The sequence below is a fragment of the Drosophila melanogaster genome, chromosome 3L (genome assembly GCF_000001215.4).
Source record: "Drosophila melanogaster chromosome 3L".
Lineage (NCBI taxonomy): Eukaryota > Metazoa > Arthropoda > Insecta > Diptera > Drosophilidae > Drosophila > Drosophila melanogaster.
In genome coordinates this window covers 23,196,225-23,217,002 of record NT_037436.4, presented here as the reverse complement: position 1 = coordinate 23,217,002, position 20,778 = coordinate 23,196,225, and the positions used below count along the sequence as shown (strand labels likewise).

At 38.9% G+C, this 20,778-nt stretch overlaps 1 protein-coding gene across 5 annotated transcripts in view, besides 19 other annotated features; it reads right to left on the bottom strand.

The window, feature by feature from the left end:
- The window catches only part of nAChRalpha4 (nicotinic Acetylcholine Receptor alpha4), an 80,780-nt gene extending 70,446 nt beyond the window's left edge, over positions 1-10,334 (bottom strand). For all 5 annotated transcript variants that reach the window (NM_001104199.5, NM_001316465.1, NM_001259966.3 and 2 more), the window contains 3 exon segments: positions 896-940; positions 5,843-6,151; positions 9,984-10,334. In NM_001104199.5, the coding sequence (NP_001097669.2) occupies positions 896-940; positions 5,843-5,995 (198 nt within the window). In that variant the 5' untranslated portion in view covers positions 5,996-6,151; positions 9,984-10,334.
- Positions 245-285: a mobile genetic element.
- Positions 407-650: a mobile genetic element.
- Positions 1,103-1,327: a mobile genetic element.
- Positions 2,079-2,403: a mobile genetic element.
- Positions 2,706-2,836: a mobile genetic element.
- Positions 2,921-2,969: a mobile genetic element.
- Positions 4,095-4,280: a mobile genetic element.
- Positions 4,356-5,793: a mobile genetic element.
- Positions 7,072-7,578: a mobile genetic element.
- Positions 7,843-8,775: a mobile genetic element.
- Positions 8,777-16,055: a mobile genetic element.
- Positions 9,319-11,256: a mobile genetic element.
- Positions 11,964-12,651: a mobile genetic element.
- A 13-nt stretch (positions 16,056-16,068) lies between the features above and the next one.
- Positions 16,069-18,135: a mobile genetic element.
- Positions 16,166-17,968: a mobile genetic element.
- Positions 18,136-18,215: 80 nt separating the features above from the next.
- Positions 18,216-18,309: a mobile genetic element.
- A 387-nt stretch (positions 18,310-18,696) lies between these two features.
- Positions 18,697-18,978: a mobile genetic element.
- Positions 18,979-19,634: 656 nt separating this feature from the next.
- Positions 19,635-20,519: a mobile genetic element.
- Positions 20,520-20,778: part of a mobile genetic element that runs on past the window's edge.

The following is a 20,778-nucleotide window of genomic DNA, read 5'->3' as shown; positions in this document are numbered from 1 at the left end:
TTAATTTAAAAGCGATTGCGTTGCTTGCAAACAAGCGCACGTGAGCATTAGCATCTTGTGGCCAGCATCTTGAGCCTCAGCCGACGTCGGGTAGTAGACATAGACGCAGCACAAGTTTATTGATTCACGTAGCCACGCCCATTCTAACGAACACAAACAGCCCAAAACTGCCACGCCCAGACCTTTTTAAAATGTTCTGGCAAAAAACTCTTGCCACGCCCACTCTCACGCCCACACACCTTGTAAATTATGAAATTTTACATTTTTACTAGCTGAGTAACGGGTCTTAAAGTAAAATCGTTGATATTGTATACCAAGCCCAATCGATAATTAGAAGGAAGAACCGAGGCTTTCCAATCATCAACTCATTCGATGCCGCTCTTACTACCAAGCTTTAAGCTTAATTTATAATCTTGATCAGGATCAGTAGCCGAGTCACATGACCCTGTGCGTCTGAACGTCGAGATCTCAGGAACTTTAAAAGCGGTTAAGACTAAGCCTGCAGATTCTATAGACATAGGCGCAGTGCAAGTTTGCTGACCCATATTGCCACGCCCACATTTTTGCAAAATGTATTGATATTTTTCCTTATTTGTATTAGTCCTCTAAATTTCTCAAAAACTTTTTGCCACGCTCACAAAACATCCCAAGCTGCCAAGTCCAAACCTTTGAAAAATTTTTAGCTTTTTCTGTATACCAGAAACACTGAGGGCATGCCACTCCTTTCATCTACAAAACGCCCAACCCGGTCACGCGCACACTTTTGAACAATTTTTTAGTTTTTATTCATTTTATTTAAGCAGACATCTTTGCCTTAGTACAATTTCTACTTATGTCTATCAATAAATTATGCCATTATTATTTGTTAAACATTTTACAATGTGTAATTACGTACCTGCTCGACCCAAAGATTGGTGGTCATAATTTGATTTTTTAGGTTCTAAAAAAAATTTAAGAAAGGTAAGCATTAATGTACAGAAATTATAACTTAATATATATATATGAATCAAAAATGCTGATGTTAGTTTTCAAGGCAATGATACTCGTTAGGCGTTTAGTAAAATCATATAGTCGATTCGTTATAAAAAAAAAATATATATATGGAGTGTTGCGCTGCGCCACAAGGAATGCTGAGCCGGTGGCGCGATGTGTTGGTGGCGCGATGCATTGTCGCGTAGGGTAAACTAAGCAAAGAATATTGTCTGTACTTTTAGTTCTTACAAAGCTGCTCAATAAACCACAGCTCACTCCGGCACACAGCCGTAAAAAAAACCTTGTTCTTAAATACACTACATTGCTACGCGAAGTCAAGCCATCCAACATAATCAGACATACCATAACAATGAAACAGTTATTCTGAAAACTCATCCGAGTATTAGTTAGCGCGTTGCTACAAAAAACGCAGCCAATTTATAACAATAAAATCGACAAAATATATATGAAACAAAGATGTTTTCCCGAGACTACAATAAGATCGCACCGATACAGACATTATTTGGGTACAATGTGATACATGTAAGACTTGGTACCACTTTGGATGTGTACATGTGGATAGCGATAAAAATGTAAAGGGTTGAGATTGCCCTTCTGGCGAGCATACTCCGTGCAACAATACTATTGGGGTAGACAATTTAACGCATGGTTCAGCCGCACAAGTCAAGTCAAACTGTAGATTCCCACCCGCAATGAAACGGAAGACCAGCTGGTACCGCCTCAAATTGCAGGAAACTTCTTGACCAAAACAACATAGCAGAAGTCGAGCTCGAAAAAGCGAGTTTGGAGCTCTCAAAAATACCAGTGGCACACATTTATAAGCGCCTTAGAACATTGTACTCGCCGCTGTCTTCTGCAATGTAAAAAACATGTAACGACTCCAACGATTCATGACGGAAAAGCATACGACATCCATGCCGATAATGGTTCCCGAGGTCATTAGCCTCCCAGGCCATATTTTAGATCGAACAAAAGCTAGATGGATATCAGTGAACAAGGATGAAGGTCACCTGCATGCATTCATTAAGATCCACAGGGAGAACTGCAAGTCCAAAGCAAGAAATTATATAAATAATAAGAAATAATAGTAGTTGACTATTGCCAAATCAACAAGAAACTGCTAGCAGGTAAAATCCCTCTTCCAAGAATAGAAGATATTGTTGATCCATTAGGATGAGCAAAATATTTGTCCTAGCAGATGTCTGGATTCCATCAAATGGAATTGGACAAAATGAGAAAGAAATATACATAATTGTAGACAGCACTAAACTACTGTAGATTCTATCTGAAAGACGTTACTAATTTAGGTCACAAATGTACTGATAGAGGTGTACTACCAGATGACCAGATTACGAAGCTAAACGATTCGTTGCATTTTGAACTACTAGAGAAGATTCACTGAACCTTTTTTTTTAAACACTTTTAACACTTTGTTGCAACGCTTATGGGAAACGAAATACGATCAGGCAAGAATGCCGATCCGCCGTTCAAGCGATTTATGCATGTATGTACATTTATTTAAGCTCTGGCGGCTACTCCGCATAGCTTGATAACCCTTAGAAATGTAAGCTATTTTCATTGAACATAGAATAGATGACGTGGACTGACGTCCAATCCTCCCGACAACACAAAAGCGACGTTTACCACTATATGGCGATCGTCACATCGAAACATAATGCAACGATAACTTCCGAAAAATAAGGCAACAATAACTGAGTGAGTAGAGTGTCTGCAAGGGCAAAAAACGATGACGAGTAAGGAATAAAGCAAAAAAGAGAACACTCACTAAAACTCCAGCGCTAGCATGGTCGACCGTCCAAAAATTGCAAACTGAGCTCGACTATCTTATAAATCTTACAAATCAAATAAATAAATACCAATACCACCACTCACTCAGCTCCAAAAAACATTATCAATAAAGCAAAACAAGCGAGAATGCTATAGTCGAGTTCCCCGTTACTCAGCTAGTGGGAATGGAGAAATAAAATTTGGATTAAAGTTGGGATTCAATTTTCTCCAGCTGATCAATTGTCATTTTGATATTTGGCAGCTTATAAAATAAACTCTTAATGTAAAAAGGCTAAAAATTTATTTTCAAAACATTTGAAAATTTATTATATTTTAATTCAGGAGTCCCGCTCTAATTAAAACTGTTCTTACATAAAAAAAAAAAAAAAAACGAGAGCTCGTCACACTGCGCGGTTGTTTATAGTATTTGTCCGTGAATTTTACTTCGCAAACCCGCATTCGTTGCTGTGCAAAACAGCACGCATTCTAAACTTTGGACTCTGCCTTGCAGAGTCGGCACATGGACAACAACAAACAACAGTGGATAAGGATCGATAAGCTTGCATTCTGTGCCTATTGGGCCCCTCACTACGTGGCAGCCGCACAAGGGAGGCAACAAGCAACAGGCTTTTCCGAATAAGAAAAAAGACCGGATTAGTAATTGTAAAATGGATACGAACAGCGAAACTTCTAACTCTCAGCTTAGAAACAAGTCGATTGATTATGAAGAAATGCGGCAAGTAGCTGGTAAATCTCCACTGTATATCAGGATGCAGTTATTGAATCAACGCCTTTTATGCACTGAATCTGTTAACCTAAGCACAATAAATACGACGATAACATTTACAAGTACTACTTGCAATACTACATCTACAACAACTGCAGCAATCAGTAGGCCGAGCTCTAGAGAAAAATCTGCTGCTAGATTGTCTGATGCGCAAATACTTCTGACGAAAGAGAGGAAGAGGAAGACAGAATTCATACTCAACCATAGGTCTAAACGAGCTGTCAGAAACGAGAAGCTGGAGCCATATTCAGCAACAAATAGTAAGGCAAAGTCAAACAATAGGTTTGCCATGCTAGACATGGAATTGGACGAAACCAGTGATGGTATAGAAACTCCACAAGTTTGTAATGATGCCGCTGCCACCTTGTGTGCATCGGCCGCTCCGAATATTCCTAATGATGACTGTGTGATGACAGTATACAGATAAACAATTAAAACCACCGCAAATAGTACTGAGCCTTACCAACCTTAATGATCTCTTTGAGCTTATTACGGAGGTCACTAGCCTAGAAAATTTAACAGAAGAGAAGAAAAACTTAATATATTCTTCATTAATATAAAGACATGTGCAATTAATTAAAATGACACACATGATAAATTAAATTAATGACATATACGATATTAACATACTATGCCGACAGAAAGTGCGAATAGAAAGAATGCGTAAATCATCGGAAATTGCTCAATGCATACGATGTCAGGAATTCGACCACAGATGTCTTGTCCTATTAAGCCAATAAGGATAGAAGAAATGTCTGAAATGATTTAGATCTGAAATAATTGGATTAAGCGATAATCTATATAGCACTAATCTTTAATGCTATTTTAAGGATCCAAGTGTTCCCAAGACAGTGGAAAATGGCTGTTATTTTGATGATCCACAAGCCTGGAAAACCAGAAGATGATCCTGAGTCGTATCGGCCTATAAGCCTCTTACCCTCCCTTTCTAAATTATGGAAGAGACTTTTTGCCAATCTGATCAACGACATTATAAGACAAGGCAATATCGTGCCGGATCATCAATTTGGATTTCGAAAGGGACACGAAACTATTGAACAGGTCCACAGACTGGTGAAACACATATTACAGGCTTTTGACGACTGCGAGTACTCCAACGCTGTCTTTATAGATATGCAAGCCTTCGACAAAGTATGGCATGTTGGATTATTATGCAAGATAAAAACCCTTCTACCTGCACCCTACTTCTGTATTTTAAAGTCATATCTGAAAGAACGACAATTTAAAATCACGGTGAGAAATAGCTACTCCTCTATGTACCCAATGAGAGCTGGAGTCCCACAGGGCAGTGTTCTCGGACCGCTACTTATTCCTTGTACACACTGATATCCCTTGCCCGAGTTTCGAACACATGGAAGCACCGAACAGGACTCTTATTGCAACCTATGCAGATGACATCGCAGTTGTATATAACTCTAGGGACAGCGGAGAGGCAGCAAACGGACTACAAGAATATATTAATGCTCTGGCAGCCTGGTGTAAACGGTGAAACCTAAAAATAAACCCACTGAAAACAACAAATCCATGCTTCACATTAAAAATGCTTCTCCTGAACACCCCTCAAATACGGCTAGAAGGATGAATCAGCCGCTGCAAGCAACATATCTAGGTATCACCCTGGATAAACGGCTCACTTTTGGGCCGCATCTCAAAAACACAGTAAAGAAATGTGGTCACAGATCACAACAGTTGAGATGGCTCATGAGAGAAGGAGCACTCTTTCGCTGAGGTGCAAAAGAGCTGTGTATGCGCACTGTATCGTACCGATGTGGTTATACGGGATCCAGATTTGGGGAATTGCAGCCAAATCTAATTATAAACTTATCCAGGTGATGCAAAATCGCGCACTACGACAAATAACCAACTGTCCCTGATATGTACGTAACTCCACACTCCATAAAGACCTCAATATACACACAGTTGAGACACAAATTGGGAGACATACAAGTCGATATAGTGACAGATTACTTAGCCATATCAGTCTTCTTGCAAGACGTCTTATCCCCGCTCGACCTCTGAGACGATTCAAACGGCAAGGCTTCGCCAAGACAATTGGGCAACAGTAAAAACTCTTCACTCATGTTCCTACTTCACTTATTTCAATATAGTGTTTGGTAATTCCTAAGAATATTTCTCCACCCTGTGATGTTAAGATACAATATTATGATGTACGGATTCTTCAATTATTAAATAATAATTTAAAAAAATCATTTAATAGTCTTTACTTTTAAGGTTCGTGCTAATATTTTTACTTACCACATCTATAAGCTGTGAAAGTTTTAATTTAATGCAAACTTTTAGAACATCTGTCGTATTAACAACAGGTCTAACTAATTTGTTGTAGTTGCTTAAAAGATCATCATATAACCGTTTTGCGTCCGGGTTTCCAGCCACTGCTCCATGTACCATGAGTGCGGAAAGTATCCAAGCTCTGAGGGTTCCGCCCGAAGACGGCTTTTTAATAAAAAGTCTTAATATTTCAAATAAAAACTTCATTGTGCTGTGGTCTCCAACTTTAATTCCTTGCTTAAAATACGTATAGTTTATCGTCTTATTTAGGATGTCCTAAAAACAGAAATAAGCCAAATATTAATTTAATAACCAGTTTTATTGTAGAAAATCGAAATCTTAATTAACGTTAATTTATTTTATTATATCAAACAATATATTTTGAAAAACTAGATTCCCGTTTCTCAGCTAGTGTGAAAGACATTTTCAATAGCGCAACCTTGTGTTGGTTACAATTGTTGTAATTGTAATTGTAATATTCAAGCTTTTAAGTGGATGTGGCCATTTTTATACCCGTTACTATTGGGTTGCCCAAAAAGAAATTGCGGATTTTTCATATAGTCGGCGTTAACAAATTTTTTTAACTGCTTGTGACATTGTAATTGCATTCTTTTTTCTGTCAGTTATCAGCTGTTACTTTTAGCATGCTTTGGTAACATTTGTTTGTTTGGCGTCAATTTTAATATTGAGCCCACAAAGGAGCATTTTCGTCATATTTTACTTTATTATTTCCGTAAAGGAAAAAACGCGGAGCGGGTTGCTAAAAAGTTACGAGATGTGTATGGTGATGAAGCCTTAAAAGGAAGACAGTGTCAAAATTGGTTTCGCAAATTCCGTTTTGGAAATTTTTCACTTAAAGATGAGCCACGTTCAGGTCGGCCAAATGAAGTTGATGATGACCAAATCAAAGCATTGATCGAATTGGATCGTCATGTAACTGAGCGTGAGATAGGAGAGAAGTTAAATATACCAAAATCAACCGTTCATTATCAGATAAAAAGTCTTGAACTGGTGAAAAAGCTTGATATTTGGGTACCACATGTATTGAAAGAAATTCATTTAACACACCGAATCAACCTGAAACGCAATGAATTCAATCCTAATTCGATTTGATTCTGTTTTATTAAAAATGCATTAACTTTCCTTTAAAAAATCCGCAATTATTTTTTGGGCAACCTAATAGAATAAAAAGGTAGACTAGATTAGTTGAGAAGTATGTAACAGGCAGAATGAAGCGTTTCCGACCATATAAAATATATATATTCTTGATCAGGATCAATCGTTGAGTGGATCTGAGTCGAAGGTTGAAATTAAGCATACAGAATCTAGAGATATAGACCAGCGCAAGTTTGTTGTCCCATCTTGCCACACCCACTCTAACGCCCACAAACCACCCAAAACTTTTGAAAAGTATTTTTATATTTTCCGGAATTATTAATAGTCTTGTAAATATCATCGCTATGAAAAAACGCACATGGTATTTTTTTATATTTTTTTTTTGGTATTTAAAATTTCTATCGATTCTTGCAAAGCACTCTCAGGCCTCTAAACCGCTCTAAACTACCACGCCAACACTTTTGCAAAATATTGTGATATTTTTACATATTTTTATTAAGCTTGCAAATTTCTATCGATCTGTCAAAAACTTTTTGCCCGCCAACTCTTGCGACCACAAACCGCCCGCAACTGCCACGCTCACACTTTTTCAATATGTTTTGATATCTTATCATATTTGTATTACTCTTGTTAATTTGTATAGCATTTCTATCAAAATGCTTTTTTCCATCATCACGATTAAGCTCTCAAACCGCTCAAAACTTCTGCAGGCTCCAGGATCTCGAACATATTCTGCTGTGAGCACATGTGTAACGTTGTTCCAGAGTCTAGGCACTAGTAATTGCAATCACTGATTGAATAATTAGCTATGTTGATGTACACGCTATCACCAAAGGCCCTAGAATATTCTTTGATAGAATGGTGCATACAAAGTACGCTGGTTTTAGTGGCCGAACAAGTGATGACCTAGCAAAGGGTAAAAATCTAAATTACTTTTGTGATGCTTGCCGATGGTGGTTGGCTGCCTAAGGCGTACGCCCCGCAACCACGGGTAAGTGATCAACAGGACTCCACAACTGATCAGGTGTAAATCGCAGCAAATCCGCAAATGTTGCGAAGATCGGCAGCTAAAAAAGATTCGGGGCAATCCGATCAATCCCCTGTGGAGGGAGCCCACCCTGGGATTGCTTAAAATTCCAAATTGTCTGCACTGGTTTCTCAAGGGACATATAACCTTTCAAGATACCTGTCCCTAATGAGCTTTTTTCGACCATATGTTCGGGTGATTTTTGGCCGGATAATATGGTGGTAAAAAGTTCGAAGCAAAGATTTAAAATAGGAATTAAACTTCCCTCACGTGGCCAGACCACTGTACCATCCGCCTCTTGTGTTTCGATGTACTATCCGTCAATCTCTAATAAAGAGTTGACAAACCTAACAAATATAAAGTCCAGACTTTATACAAAATTTAAAAATACTGGTTCTCAGTCCATCCTTACTAAATATTTAAGCGCTCGGTTAAACTTTACCGTGCTTAATGCTCAGTGCTTCAGGAATTATTTAAACCTTTGTAAGTTTCAGTTCGCACAGGATCCGAAACAGTTTTGTAATTTCGTTAACACTAAGCGAAAAACAATTTCTTACCCTTCCTCGCTTTTTTGAAAATACTACGGTAACATCGGATCAGGCCATAGCCGATCTATAGCCAATTTTGTTCAAGCAACATATTCTACTTTACCTCATTCCGAATACCCATACTCTTATGCTGTATTTAAGTCGAATCTAATATTTGGCCACACTATAAACGAAAGCTCACTGCTTAGCGATCTTCTGCGTATTAAACCTACTACGTATTGAGGACTCCAAACAGATGTGATCCATACTCAGGAATCGGACAGACTACCTACACGCCTGACCTGAAAATTTGGTAGTAGTTTTGGGTCTATTAGATCACTAAGATCATCAGGGTGGTACGTGGCACAGTGTTTTTGGTATACCTTTAAAAATTACAATACAATACAAACAATAAAGCGAACATTTTAAAATTTTTCAACGACAAGGCCTTTGGTCGACAAAGGTGGTTCTGGGAAAGGCTTTGGCTTAATCTAACGGACGATACACCTTGCGGCTCCGCCACCATAACATCCTAAGTGCCATTCTAGCCGGCACAGGGTCCGCTGTCAAGGACGATGCGGGGCAACAAAGGATGGACTATGAAGGAGCAAGTCCTCGCAGCAGACGTCGGGGACTGTAGGAGTCCATTCTAGAGTGGTCTCATAATAAAGCTAATTTAATCTGAAACCCTGTCTTCTTGGTTGGGCAACATTACATAATATAAACTTTTATTGAAAATTTTGTTTGTAGCGAAGAGCATTAATAGTAAAACCAAGAGAGAATGCTACAGTCAATTTCCCCGATTATTACAATAGTTACCCGTTACTCAGCTGGTGTAAATGCGAACTCGATAATAATTTAAAAATTTTTCAAAAGTGTGGACGTGGCAGTTTTGAGAGAGCGTGGGAAAAAGTTTTTTGGTAAATCGATAGAAACTTACAAAACTAATAAAAATATGAAATAATATCGTAAAAAAATTGGAAAATGTGGGGGTGGCAGTATTGTGCGGCTTTAGGGCGTAATCTCAACCTTGTCGATTTTATAGTTCTTGTGCTCTCGACGTTCATACAGACGGACAGGGTCAGATCGACTCGACTTTGGAAACAAACCGTCATTACATTTTTTTTAATACCTGTAGGTATGCCGAAAAGTCTTACAGTTGGATGGTTGTTTCAAAATCTAATAGTTAGGCAATAGAGGTGCATTACATTAAAAATAGCGCCATCTATACCTAGTTTATTTAGTAAGAGTTCACATGCCTTTAGCGTTTCTTTTTATGTATACTAAATAGGTATCACTAATCAAGAGCACTGAACACTTTTAACGGTATATTATTAGTCCGATTAACGCTGCAAATAAAAAACAACAATACCCTCTAATACATATACATATGTTCTTTGCATTTAAAAATATTCCATTACTTTTGTAGCATACAGACCTTTAGCGACCAATAGTTTGTGAAGAATGTATAATTTTTAATATACGAAGTGCCTTTTTAGAACTATGTATTCCTATTCTTATTTTGGTCAATAACACTTTCAGTTAGGTAGCGGACTAAGCCTAAAATGGCAATGTATTATTGCTTGCAAATATTTTTCATGCCACTTATTTATCACGTAAGCGAATTATTAAATGTACCGTCCGCATTGCACAATACTCAGGATAAGCAACATACAATTTAATTATTTATACACAGAAACGTGTAATTGTTACATCATTAAATATAGAATTTTGTCATGGAGTCGCGAATTGATTATCAAACCATTGAATTGTCGGTTGAAACTAGATAAAGGAACACTTGGAATCCTCCCCATTCCGTTCCAGCCCCATGGAAGATTTTCGCTCTCTTCTCTCTGGAACTTTATTTCCTCCACCAAATATTTTGTAAATACAAAAGTATTTTGTGTATAGCACATAAGTTATTGATTTATTTGTGTTGTTATATTTCACTATTAGGAAGGCATGCCAAAACAATTACAAACATTGCAACAAAAAAAATGGTTTGCACTTGAATAAATTCATCTAAGGCATGCCAGATGAGTGCGTTTCTCTCAGTAGTGAATTGCCGTCTTTCAACTTACTGTTAGGCAACATACATACATACATATATATAAAAAATACATGGATTGTTTTTAGAATTAGGCAATAAATATAATTCTAAAGAGCTTATATATGACTTATAAAAAATTAAAAGTTCTGAGTTTCTGCATTCATTATATATATAAATTGAGAATTCCCATTAAATCTAATCGCATGCGCGAAGCATATGTTATAAGAACGTCAAATGCATCTTGTATTTTATTTAATTTATTTTATTATTATTTAATTAATTAACATATTTAAACATCTAATTTAAGCGGCAACAAAAAACCCATTGAAAGGGTCTTTATATCGCAGTTCTGTTATTTAAAAAATTCTATTCGGCTTTTTATCGTTGGGAAAACATAAACTGGAAGTTCGGCGGTTTTATTCCATTTCAAAAGCACTCACACACTTTTTTCTAAGCTGCGGGTGGGGAAGGTAAATTTACATATGTATGTATATTATTGTTTCATTCACAACACATCAGCCATTAAATGAATGCACATTAATTCATATTTGATTTTTGACGTTCATTCGGACGGACAGTCGGACAGGGCCAGCTCGACTCGACTATTGATCCTGATCAAGGATATATTTACTTTATATGGGCGAAAACGCTTCCTTCCCTGATAAAGAATCTATAAAATACGATATCTGCTGTTTTGCCCATTGCGCCGAGTAGGCAACTCTAGTTCGTCGCTTGCGCAACGTCCGGCTGTCGTGGCATTTGCAGAGCGCGGGGCTGTCGTTCGCTGACGGTGTGCGATCGACAAGCCAGGGGACGGGGTATGTAAAGTCCGTGGTCAGCGCTTTATAGAGTGGCGTGAAGGGTAAGTGGCGAGAGGATGGATAATATATGTACACTTTATATGTTCCGAAATGCTTCCTTCTGCCTGTTACCCTTACCGAGTAACTCGTATTATTATATGCTGGCAAAAAACTGTAGTTGGTTTGATCAATTAAAACCAAAATTAAATTAGTTATACCTTGTCAGCTCACGCAGACTCCAGAAATTGCTTATATTGTTATTTGCTTACATGCTAACTTTGGAGACTCAGTTCAACTTTACTGCACTCAGCTATCATCGTTATCTATGCAGATCAGCTGCGTGAACATCTGTTCTCTCGCTCTTTCTCTTGTACTCTCTCTCTCTGAAATTCAGTCGCTTATTACCATTCACTTTCGTATCATTGCACATATCGGATAGATTTAATTCCTGTTTGTTAAACCAATAAAGCTAAAACAGCTAATAAAAAGGGTTATTAGCTCAACATACCTCGCATATTATAAGGTACTATATACAATATTAGGTATGTATGTAACATATAAAGTATTATCTTGATCGTGATCACTAGGCGAGTCGATCTGGTCATAACCATCTGGTTTGACTTATAGTCATGATCTAGTATGCAGGTTCTAGTAACTACTACTAGCTAGCACATTCGTACAAACTAGTCCTGACGTACGTCAGGATACTGGCACAACCGTATCCATCATGAAATATGATAAGTGTCCCACATGTCGCGGTCGGCCCCTCATTTGCGGTCACTTGCATCGGAGTGAAATATGGCGTCTTTCACCTGTCTACGTATATCTCAGTTTTTTTTTAACAATTTTAACTCCAACTAAACACAGTGACTTCAGCCACATTCTTTTTTTGGCTCACTCAACTACGAACTCTTGAAAGCACATCGAGCCGGACAATAGAAATCGCATAGAGATACGAGGAGGAGTGTTAATAGTCAGCACTTGACCAGCGCTGATTATACCATTATGTTGGAGGAATCCAAGTCGATGCTCCCAGTACACATGAACATTGGAACGTAGTGCAACAATTAAATGTTCATGTGTTGTTAATGATTATTAAATAAATAGATGTAAGCACATGTTTGTTAATTACTCCCATTACTTCTAGAGTACAAGTTCTGGCAAAGTTCGCCTGTCGGTATGAACGTCGGGATCTCAGGAACTTTAAACGCTAGAATGTTCAGATTCATTATACAGATTCTAGGGACAACGACGCAGCGCATATTGCAAGTGACCCATGTTGCCACCCGTCTTTAACGCCCACTTTAAGTCGGACAAGAATTGTAACACCCAAATGGCGAGATATGTCCTTGTGCTGGGCGGCATAATTTAACATCGTCTGCGTACATAAGTACACGTGAATGTTTTATTATTAAGGGGAGGTCGTTATTGAATAAGGTAAAACGAAGCGGACCAAGATGGCTACCTTGTGGGACACCGGATGTGACTCGGAGAATACGAGATAAAGAATTTTTAAAGAGGACTTGTTGTGTCCTGCCATTCAGACAGCTTGAAATTTAGAAGATTAACAGGGAAACCTAAAAGATGAAGTTGTCTTATTAGTAGGTAATGATTGACAGAGTCAAATGCTTTATTAAAATCAGTGTAGATGACATCTGTTTGAAGATTATTTTTGAAACCCTGTATTACGAAAGAAGTTAGCTCCAAGAGGTTAGTGGTTGTTGATCTGCGTTTCATAAAACCGTGTTGACACGGTGATATGATTGATCTACAAAGGTGCTGCAAATGAGGACTGATAACATTTTCAAAAAGGTTTTGGGATAGCCGACAATTTAGAGATTCCTCTGTAATTGCTTGCATCCAGTTTGCTACCTTTTTTATGAAGAGGAATCACAAAGGAATCCTTCCATATATGAGGGAATTGTGAAGATTCCAGAGATAAGGTGAGCAGTTTCAGTAGATGCTTGCACAAGGCTTCCGCACAGAATCTGAGCACACAGCCAGGGATTCCATCGGGACCTGGCGAATAGACCGGTTTAACACGCTGAAGATCGTTAAGCAGTGAGCTTTCGTTTATAGTGGGGCAAAATATTAGATTCGACTTAGATGCCGCATAAGAGTATGGCTGTTCGGAATGAGGTAAAGGTAAATATGTTGTTTGAAAAAACTTGGCGAATAGATCGGCTATTGCCTGATCCCATGTTACCGTAGTGTTTTCAAAAAAACAGCGAGGAAGGGTAAGAACTTGTTTTTCGCTTAGTGCCAACGAAATTAAAACTGTTTCGGATCCTGTGCAAACTGGAACTTACAACAGTTTAAATAATTTTTGTAGCACTGAGCGTTAAGCACGGTAAAGTTTAACCGAGCGCTTAAATATTTACAAAGGATGGACTGAGAACCGGTATTTTTGAATTTTATATAGAGTCTGGACTTTACATTTCTAAGGTGTGTCAACTCTTTATTAAACCAAGGGGGTTTAGAGATTGACGGATAGTACATCGGAACACAAGAGTCAAAAAATGATTTAATTACGGTATAAAACATATTAATCGCATCCGCCATTATGTTGCAGGAGTAAGGATCGGACCAATTATAGCCAGCTATAAAATTGTTTAGCCTTCGAAAATTTGCCTTGCGAAAACAGGGAATTCGCTTTGTTGACTTCTCTGAATTTACTTTTAATACAGTACCTATGTCGATTGCCACCTCGAAAGTAGGATGATATGGATCTTCAGGTTGAGTAAGAGGTGCTACCCTGGACAGAAACACACTTTCTGGACTTGTTACAAAACATAGATCCAACAGTCGACCAAGAGAGTTTCGAATATAATTAACTTGCGACAACGATAAGTCGAGCAAGATGGACTGGACAGCGGACAGATGATTCTGATATTCTGGGAATTCAGAAGATGGCGGAATATAAGAGCACGTAATATAAACTGATCTGTCGGAAAAATACAGCTTTACACATAAGAATTCCATGTTACGGGATTCTTCCAAATGTAACTCCTCCGACGCGAGGGTAGATCTAACCGCAATTAAGACTCCACCTCCCCGTCTGGAGGGACGGTCAAACCTATATATAGTGTACATACCTGGGAAGACTTCGGAAGTATCTCCGGCTTTAACCAAGTCTCTGTGAGCACTATTATATGGGATGCAAATGAAAAACTATCACAATACAATTTGCTTAATTTGGTACGCAAGCCTCTAACATTTTGATAGGAGATAGTAAGATTCGTTGTAAGTTTTTTGAAGAGGAATAAGATGAAGAGGCAGATGGCGCAGTGGTCTGGCCACGTGAGGGAAGTTTAATTCCCACGGGCCCCCTTTTCCTATTTTTGATCTTAGCGTCCAACTCTTTTACCACCATATCCGGCCAAAAATCACCCGAACATATGGTCGAAAAAAGCTCATAAGGGACAGGTATCTTGAAAGATGATATGTCCCTAGCGTAAGAGAAGTAAAATTTTTCCACTTTTATATTATCGGCTTTTGTTTTGTCTTGTATATAAGACAATGCATCAGACGATGTTTGATCAGGGGAAAGCCGAGAAACGAAAATTTGTTTCTTTAGTGGAACCACCGCGAGGGGTTTTGGCCCTGCAGATTGTATTTCTGAAGTGCCAACTTGTGCCGGTAGTCCGGACTCAATGTTCCCTTGTGGTGGTAAACTAATCAAGACAGGTGGAATCACTGGTTGAGAAACCAGTGCAGAAAATTCGGAATTTTTAGCAATCACAGGGTGGGGTCCCTCCACAGCGGATTGGTCGGATTGCTCCGAATCTTTTTTAGCTGCCGATCTAAGAAACATATACGGCTGTGCTGCGATTGACAGCTGATCCTTTTGGGAGTCCTGTTGATCTTTTGCCCGTGGTTGCGGGGCCTTTACAGCCTACCACCAGCGGCTTATTTGCGCTTTGGAGATTGATCTAATAGCTTAAGGCCATTAAACTGTGAATTAAGCGCGGAAAGAAGATCATCTGCTCGACGAAAACTATCTCTAGCTACGCCAAAATTGTTGATCAGTTCTTTCAAGCGACCTTTAGTTTGGCGCATAAACGATTTCATCTCGTTCGCAACCACAAGGCAAGCATCACAAAAGTAATTTAGATTTTTACCCTTTGCTAGGTCATCACTTGTTCGGCCATTAAAACCAGCGCACTTAGTACGCACCATTTTATCACATAGCCAACAAGTCATTTTTGGCTGCTCAGGTTTTATAACCTGGCAACAATTTTTATAAAAGCAGACAACATAAACGGTTTCCATGTTTATCTGACATCAGACCACTGTGCACGAAAACACAAGATCAAAACTTTCAAGCGAGCTGTTAAAAGAACCGCACGAGAGCAGTCTGCACGCTGAGAAATTTAGATTTTGTGTGGGAGAGCGAAAGAAACAAAAAGTTGAGAGCGAAAAATGCAGTTTATGTGCACGCAAAAAACAACACCAAACAGCCCTGCAAACAACGCACAAAAGGGAGAGTAAACAAAACACAAAGACGAAAAATGCAAAATACTTTGTATATTTGTTTAAACTACTGCACAAATCACAAAAGAATCGCTCGCGAAGCGAACGGATCTTTAAAAATTATGTTTACAATATATGATAATTAAAGAAGACAAACACAAAATAAAAACACGACCGTTCGCTTTGACCATTTAAAAAGATATGACCGTCGATATTTCAGGAACTATAAAAAGTAGAAGGTTGAGATAAGGCAGATTTAAGAGACACAGACGCAGCGCATTTTTTTTTTTTTTTTTTTTTTTTTTGCGTGCGTTTATTTATTTAAAATCTGTCCTAGTGGACAATAATTAAATGGTTTTGCGGGGGAACATTAGCTTAAGGGATACTATTGTACATGTATTTGTGGCGGGTTTTATATGTGTTGTCTATTGTTGTGGAAGATCGAGAGGGTGTCTCCGTTCGCATTCCAGACGACTAGGTGGAGCTTTAATTGCATGACTTGCTGTTGAGAATGGTGGCCACCAGCTGTGTCATCTGGGTGAACATGCGCTCCATCATCCTTTCCATCATTCCTTCCATGCGAGCGAACATCGCTTCTATCTGACCGGAGTGTGGGGTTTCAGTTTGGGTTTGGACTGGGGTTGTGGGATTCTGCGGTGCTGCGTGCACTCCGTTGAGGGCGTCTCGGTAGCTCCTGCCAGAGGTGACGTTTGGTGATGCCACGGGCGGCGCCTTGTTAGCATTAGCGACGGGCCTTGTTTTCGGAGCAGCGAGTGCTTTGGCCCTTTTGTATGCAGGGCATCCCTTGAAAGACGCAGGATGGTCCGCCTGGCAGTGGAAGCAGCACGCTTTGTCGTCCTCCCTCTTCTCACATGCCCTCGATTCGTGAGGGCCTCCACACTTTACACATCGGTATTCCAGGAAGCAGTAACGCTGTGTATGACCGAATCCTTGGCACCTGAAGCATTGAGGCACGTCGTTGAACTTCTGCGGCGGTTCAATGGTTACTACCGACCTGCAGATCCGCTTGACTTGGTAGACGTCTTTGTTGTTGCTGGAAGGCTCCAGGTTGGCGAAGAATATTCCCAGCGGTTCTTTAGTTCTTCTGCCAATGGGATTGTGCAGATCTCTAACAGCGTGCCCTTGTCTGCGAAGGTCTTCAATGATTTCCTCACGATCGGTGGAGTGGTGGAGTCCTTTGATGACAACCTTGTATGCACGTTCATCTTTCGGCTGGAAAGTCCGATGCCTCTTGTTTTGGGCCACAAGTTGGAGACGCAGAGCTGTATAGGACTCTTTGTCCGGCATCATGACACGTACGTTGTTGCCATTCACGGTCTTGTAGGTAAAATTGTTCTTCGGGCCTACAAGAGTCGTGATCATCTTGACGAGTGCCGAGATGTTGGTCACATCGGGGATAAAAATCGGAGGTGGCTTGATGGTCTTCGGGGTGGGCTTTGGTTTCTCGGGGGTCTTGGGCTTGGAATCGTCTTTAGGTCCGGGTTCGTCATCAGAGCTCTCTTGGTCGTCCTCGTCTTCTTCGCTCGAGAGTAAAGCGAAGGCGTTGTTGGCGAGCTTCTTGCGCAGAGCTGCGCTAGTGCTTGGCTTCTCTTCCAGCTCCTCTCCCTGTGCTTTCTTTGCCGGTTTTCGCTTTATCTCGCTCGGCTCTGTATGCGAGGTGCTTTCCTCGCTGCTGGAGCTGCTCTTGCGTGTTCTCAGGGCCTTTTTGCGTGGTGTTGTTCCAAGCTTGTGGGTGCGCGGGGGGGTCTGCCAGTCCATCTTCTCCAAAGTTGATAAGGAGTGAGGAGGGGGGGGAAGCTGGGCACCGTAAGCCGGTGAGCCAGGCAGCACGTGGCTGCTGCTTTGCAAATTTACCGCTGCTTCGAGCACTGGGTTTTTTGCGCTGATAACACGCACACTCGGGTGTGCGATGGTGTTAGTGCGAACTACCGTTAGGTACGTTGGCTGGGCCAATCAAAACGCGCGACAAGATCACGCGACGCGAAGTGGCTGGGCACAAGTAACGGGACTTAAAACTGTGAACAATTTGCTGTCGATCCGCAGGCACGTCTGCACTCGTCGAGTGTTCGATCGCGACTGCAGCGCATTTTGACATGCCCACACTAACGAAACGACCACAAACCTCCCAGAAAATGTTTTGATATTTATGGGTCTGGTAAATTTCTATCGATTTGCAAAAACACTTTTTGCCAGGCCCGCCCAAAACTGCTACACCCGCACTTCTGAAAGATGTTTTGATTTTTCTTTCTTTTATTGATTGTATCGTCAATTTCTTTCACCTATAAAAACGCCCATTCTCTCTCGTTTCTAAAAATTTACAGGCTGCAAAACAAGAAATTCTTTTTTTCCCCTACCAAAGGTAAGGATCAGATTATAATTTTTTAGCATAAAGATACAAAAGAATCTTTTTTGTTTAAAAAATTAAACATTTCAGTGATCCAAAATAAATAATATTGTGAAATTTAAATTGTGTAATCAACAAAAAAAAATGTTTATGTTAAGAAAATCAAAAAAAGGAGTACTCTAATGAAAAACAAAATAAAAATTGTGCGTATACGAGGCCTTAACATCGAAAAAGTGAAAACAAAATACATATTGTGACCATTGAAAAAAATAAAGAAAAGTTCTAAAAAATACAACGATGGCTCTTAAAAATAAAATGTTAAAAATCGAGTGCAGCTAGCAAGAACAACAACTGTAAACCAATCTATCTATCAAATTTAAGAGGGTCCAAACGCTACTTCATCTGGGTCATCATATAAGTTAAAATTTTAGATAAATTAGTTCTTATATATGTATATTGTATATGTCGCAGATCATTTAAATGAAACGAAATTTCGTGTTTCTGCTTGGCACGCGCCATGCAGACGCCTCTTTTTATTTTTCTGATGCGCGGCAGACAGCCGTTAGAGTTTCTGCCGAACGTATTTTTGTGAACGTGAACGTGATTTTGTGAAGAAGAGATCAGTCAGTCAGTTTTCGATCGTTACGCATAACAGACATGCCTCGCTCAAGCGCCAGAAAACGTCGCGCGAACCATAACGAGAGTAGTGAAGAGGAAGAAGGGCATCCTGATGACTCTTCGACATATATAAATCAAAATGTCTAATAAAAATATCGCCCTAATAAAAGGGGCGGTAAATATAAAAACAACGAGTAAGGCATTGGAAGAACTTTCGTGCTTAACACATTAGTTTATGAAACAATTTGATGATACGAATTTAATGAAGATTAGAGTAGTCGATCATGACTACTTTAAAAAGGATCATTACGAACAAATTATGTTCTTGATAATACAATATAAGATCGCGTATAGACCAGCATATGCTGACCAAACCGAAGTTGAAAAATTGGCGAGTAGTGTAGATCAGATTAGATCAGTAGATTAATGTTATAATGCTATAATGTTATGTTAATGTTATTAATGTTAATGTTAATTATGAGGCTATTTACCAAGCGGTACGAAACTAGAAGGAAAATATTTTTCATATGTTGACTCAGTTATTTGACCGTCAAATACCAAACGACCATTTTTGGTGACACCTCCTGAATTAAAATCATTGATCATTGACAAGAGATTGTGAGGTATGTCCTTGCTGAAGAGCACATCCTTTAATGTAATTTGATTTCCAGAGCTGCTGAAATGTACTACTCCTGTAGCAGGTCATTCATTACGCTTGACAACTGAAATCTTTACAGGTGTTTCCACGATGGTGGATTGAATTATTAAATTTCAATTAAATTAAAGACTTTATTAAAATACCATTATTTGGAGTACATTCAGATATCTGTGGTCAAATTAAACCATAAACAATTGATGATAAAAATTACTATGTTGTTTCCATTGACTGAAAACTGTGTAATTACTGTGTAACGTATTTAGATTTCGTTGCCAAAGGCAAAGCTCATATCTTTATCTTTACATAGATAATGGTAGGGAATATTTATCAAATGAAATGCAGCTAAGGACATCAGCTATCATTTAACTGTTCCTCACACCACACAATTGAATAGCGTTTCTGAGCGTATGATTAGAACGACAACTGAGAAAGCTTGTAAAATGCTTACAGGGGCAAAATTGAATAAAAGTTCTTTGGGTGAAGCTGTTTTAACAGCAACTTATTTGATAAACAGATGCCCAAGTGGAGAGCATTGCAAAATATAAAGAAAATGTCGTATGAAATGTAGCATGACAAGAATCCAGTTTTGAAATATCTAAAGATATTCGGATCAACAGACTATGTACGGAATAAAGTGAGGAAACGCAAATTCCATGAGAAATCGATTAAGTGTATTCTTGTCTTGAATACACACCGCCGGAATGGTCATAAGACAAACTACAAAATTCAGAAATAGAGAATAAAGAAATTAGAAGAAGTGAACGAATAATAATAAAGAACTATGGCAATGCCTTTAAAGAGGTCTAAGGTATTTAAGAAGTACTATTAATTTAAAGTTGAGTTTTGTCAAAAACATGAATTATGAAAATATTGTTACTGGATGTGAGACAGACAGAAAAAGTACTACGGGTTTTCTTTTTAAAATATTCGAATCTTGCTTGATATGTTGAAGTACTATGAAACAGAAATCAGTTGCAGCTTCTTCAACAGAAGCAGATGGAATTAAAACCAAGAGAGAACGCTATAGTCGAGTTCCCCGATTAGCAGATACCCGCTACTCAGCTAGTGTGAATATAAACCAGAAATTCCATCATTTTTCTGGGATATCGACAGATATTAGGGAATAAAATGAGATAAAATTTAAAAATTGTTTTAAACGATAGAAATTTACAAGACTAATAAAATAATAAAAAATATCGAAAAATGGTTCAAAAATGTGGGTGTGGTAGTTTTGGGCGATTTTAGGGCGTTCCTGAGATCTCGACGTTC